Here is a 3,274-nt window from a genome sequence, read left to right as displayed (position 1 = left end):
CGTTTCTAAAGTTGTGAAAGTGCCACAATGACATTCATGAAACACCCCATTTTTCATGGATTTCCAATTTCAGAAATGAGGGGAGCCACCGACTTAAGACACGCACGATTCCCTCACTTCCTCATACACCTCACTGCCACGTGGCACCCCACCCATGCAGAGCTCGCCGAACTAACCAACCTACAAAATGACCGAAGCGCCCCTAAGAAGTTACAATACTCGGATTGGACGATGAATCAAGCTCCGATACCGTATCTCCATCGAAAACGAGAAAAATGACCCCCAACTGATTCCAAAACCCTAATTCAAGGAAAACCCTAGGATCGATGATGATGAGCCACCCCTCAAAGCTCTCACTGATCCCGTTCTTTCTCTCTCTCATATTCGTGATTCTGTTCTACCTCAATACGCGATCGCAGAGGCCGATCACGGCTCTCGACTCTAGTGATATTGATCAGCGGAGGAAGGCGGTCCTCAGTCGATCGAGGATTGCGGTTTGCCTAGTAGGCGGAGCTCGGAGGTTCGAGCTAACTGGGCCTTCGATCATCAAGAATATTTTGAGGGAGTATCCAAATGCTGATCTTTTCTTGAACAGTTGGCTTGATGAAAACTCGTATAAGTTTGTGACATTGGAGAAAGCTCCTCGGATCGCCGCGGTTTGGATCTCAGTGCCGAAGAAGGTGAAGGAGACGGCCGAGGAGAGTAGAGTTCTGACGTCGAATAATTCGCCCAAAGGACTTCAGGTTTATTTTCCCCCACTTCTCCACTTTCTTAGAAATTAAACTTCTTTTTGCTTGATTGTTAGTAAAGGTTGCGGTTTCTTTTGGATTCATGCGCATGGTTAATTTATTAGGTTTCAGGATAACTCTGGATACATGCCATGGCTAGAAGACGAATTAACTAACTAATTAATTAATGAAGTTTTTGTCTTCGTTTAGTTTGGTTAACTTTTGACTTTTGTAGTCTTGATGAGGATCAGGTGGCGGTATCTCCCTTTCATTCCGCTTTAGGTTATTTGAAAGGTATGAAGCTTTTGGAGGATAATCCATTTTCTTATGTTAGTGTTATAGTTTCTTTCCCAATGCTGAAACTTTTTCATATCAAAATAGTTTTTTTAAGGCATACTTTCAATTTATGGCCAATGGAATTTGAGCATAAATTGCTTCAAGTGCATTAGAAGCCGAATTAATTAATTTAGTCTTTTTTTAATTCCTTCTCCTAATTAAAACTTTGTCAAACATGACAAACCTGGTAACTATTGAAAACTGGAAAACTATTTATGTTGGGGATTGGAGACAACGCAATGTGCCCCTTCTTTAAAGTTAGATCATGAGGTTTAAGCATAATTAGGAGAATTCAGTTGAAAACTTAAGATGCTACAAATTAGTAATTTTTCTGAGATGATATAAAATATGGGACTAATTTGTAGAATCTTAAAATTTAGAAGCTTTTAAGCTGTGTTAGCTTTTGGTGGGTTTTGGTTTTTATAACAAAAATTATATAAAAATTGTCTAGGAGAGTAATAATTTGTGTAGTCAAACCGAGCTTATTTAGCTGAGTTTATAAGATAGTTTTTTAAATGCTAGGACATACTAGCTTTTTAAATTGAAGCTTAAATACTAACTTATTTAATATTTTACCAAATAGGTAGTTATGAAAACATTAACTTAAACAGCTAGTTGATCGAAAAAGTAAGTCCTCAAGCTTATTTTTTTAGTCAAACTAACCTTTAAGCTAGCTTTTTCATATATAATTGTGTGTTCAATCATCAATAACCTGGCTTATAAGTCCCTTTTAAAAAAGTTGGGGTTCCCTACCTTTTGAACAACTAGCTTATAAGTTCATTTAATTAAGCTTGGTGTGACCCCACTCTACCCAAATAACTTTATAAGAATTTTATCATAAATTCCAAAAACCTTCAAAAGCTAGATAATTTATAAGCTTCTAAAATCAGACCTCCCAAACACACTCTATATCTCTAAAGTACGTATGTACATTAATTCTTTTGTTTTATGATCTTGCAACGTTATCCTTAAATTTGGGGGCAAATAAATACTATATAAAAAGGATTGCGAGGCTATGTACATTAATTCTTTTGTTTTATGATCTTGCAACGTTATCCTTAAATTTGGGGGCAAATAAATGCTATATAAAAACGATTACGAGGGTATACAAATGTGAAGAAATGGAAGAAAATTTCCATATATATATATATATATATGAGAAATATAGGTATGCTTGGTACCAAGCACAAAAAGTTTATCCATTTTTCCCCATATTAAATTCTAGAGTAGGAATTATAGAAAATTGTCATGAGAAATTTCTTTTACATTCAGATCAATGATATTGGATGGTATAGAAAAGAGAAAATAAAGATACAAAACCACGTTAACAGAAAAACTTTAACTTGCATATTAAATAAGTAATAAAAAATAATATGTTAATACTTAAATTAACAAGTTAACCGATAATTAAACAAAAATAACATTTCGTCAAAGTAGATGTAAAATGATACTTTCCTTTTTTTTTAAATATGTCTCAAATAACTTTTTTATAAAATATTTTGCATTAATTTTCTTAAAACCATATTTCTTATGGCTTCTAAATTTTTTCACGTGTATTATGCATGTGCAATTTCGTCAAAGTAGATGTATAATTGAAGACGTTGGCATCTTTAACATTAAAAGTAACGATACATGAATGTTTTTCACGTCCGCTACTGTGCTAATTAGTCTTTAAAAATGGTAATTAGTTCCACGTAAACCCCCTCATCTGTACCTTCAATGCAGATAACACTCCTCTGTTGATTTATTAGCACTTAGATTTTACGAGGGCCGGGAGATTATATGCGATTTACCTTAACAAAATTGATTCTGCATTCCTCGCATCTTTTCAATATTTTACATCAAACCTTTCCTAAACACAAACTAACAAAAATCCAATTCACCACGCAGGGACTCTTGCAGTACTTCACTCTGGTTGAAGGTTGCCTCGACCAAATCCGCATTCACGAGTCCCGCACCAACACAACCTACGACTGGATCATTCGCACCCGCGTCGACTCCTACTGGTCCTCCCCTCTCACCCCGCTCGCCTTCACCCCCTTCTCACTACGTTGGTCCCAGGAGCTCGCTTGTGGCGGTCCTCAAACTGAACCGATTCGGCCTCGGCGTCGCGCTCCGCTCCTCGCGCCGCCCTCGTCCCGCTGTCCCTCATCTCCACCCCTCAACTCCTCCGCTACCGTAACCTCAACTCGAATCCGCATTCAAGGCCC

General features: G+C 37.1%; 1 protein-coding gene across 2 annotated transcripts; it reads left to right on the top strand.

Annotated features, from left to right (window-relative positions):
- LOC109836063 lies at window positions 241-3,026 on the top strand. 2 transcript variants are annotated; one of them, XM_020403983.1, is made up of 3 exons: window positions 241-743; window positions 980-1,022; window positions 2,955-3,026. In XM_020403983.1, exons 1-3 carry the CDS (start codon window positions 327-329, stop codon window positions 2,981-2,983), a joined length of 489 nt encoding a protein of 162 aa, XP_020259572.1. In that variant the 5' UTR covers window positions 241-326; the 3' UTR covers window positions 2,984-3,026. The 2 variants fall into 2 exon arrangements, 1 of the variants encoding a protein (XP_020259572.1); XR_002245813.1 differs by having other exon boundaries at window positions 651-743; window positions 964-1,022.

This window comes from Asparagus officinalis, chromosome 4 (genome assembly GCF_001876935.1).
Source record: "Asparagus officinalis chromosome 4, Aspof.V1, whole genome shotgun sequence".
Classification (NCBI taxonomy): domain Eukaryota; kingdom Viridiplantae; phylum Streptophyta; class Magnoliopsida; order Asparagales; family Asparagaceae; genus Asparagus; species Asparagus officinalis.
This window is presented reverse-complemented; position numbering and strand designations above follow the sequence as displayed.

Coding starts and splice junctions, on each gene's coding strand:
- LOC109836063 (XM_020403983.1), top strand. CDS start 327: ATGATGATGAGCCACCCCTCAAAGCTCTCACTGATCCCGTTCTTTCTC. Junction 744..979: donor ATTCGCCCAAAGGACTTCAG/GTTTATTTTCCC, acceptor GATGAGGATCAG/GTGGCGGTATCTCCCTTTCA. Junction 1,023..2,954: donor CGCTTTAGGTTATTTGAAAG/GTATGAAGCTTT, acceptor TTCACCACGCAG/GGACTCTTGCAGTACTTCAC.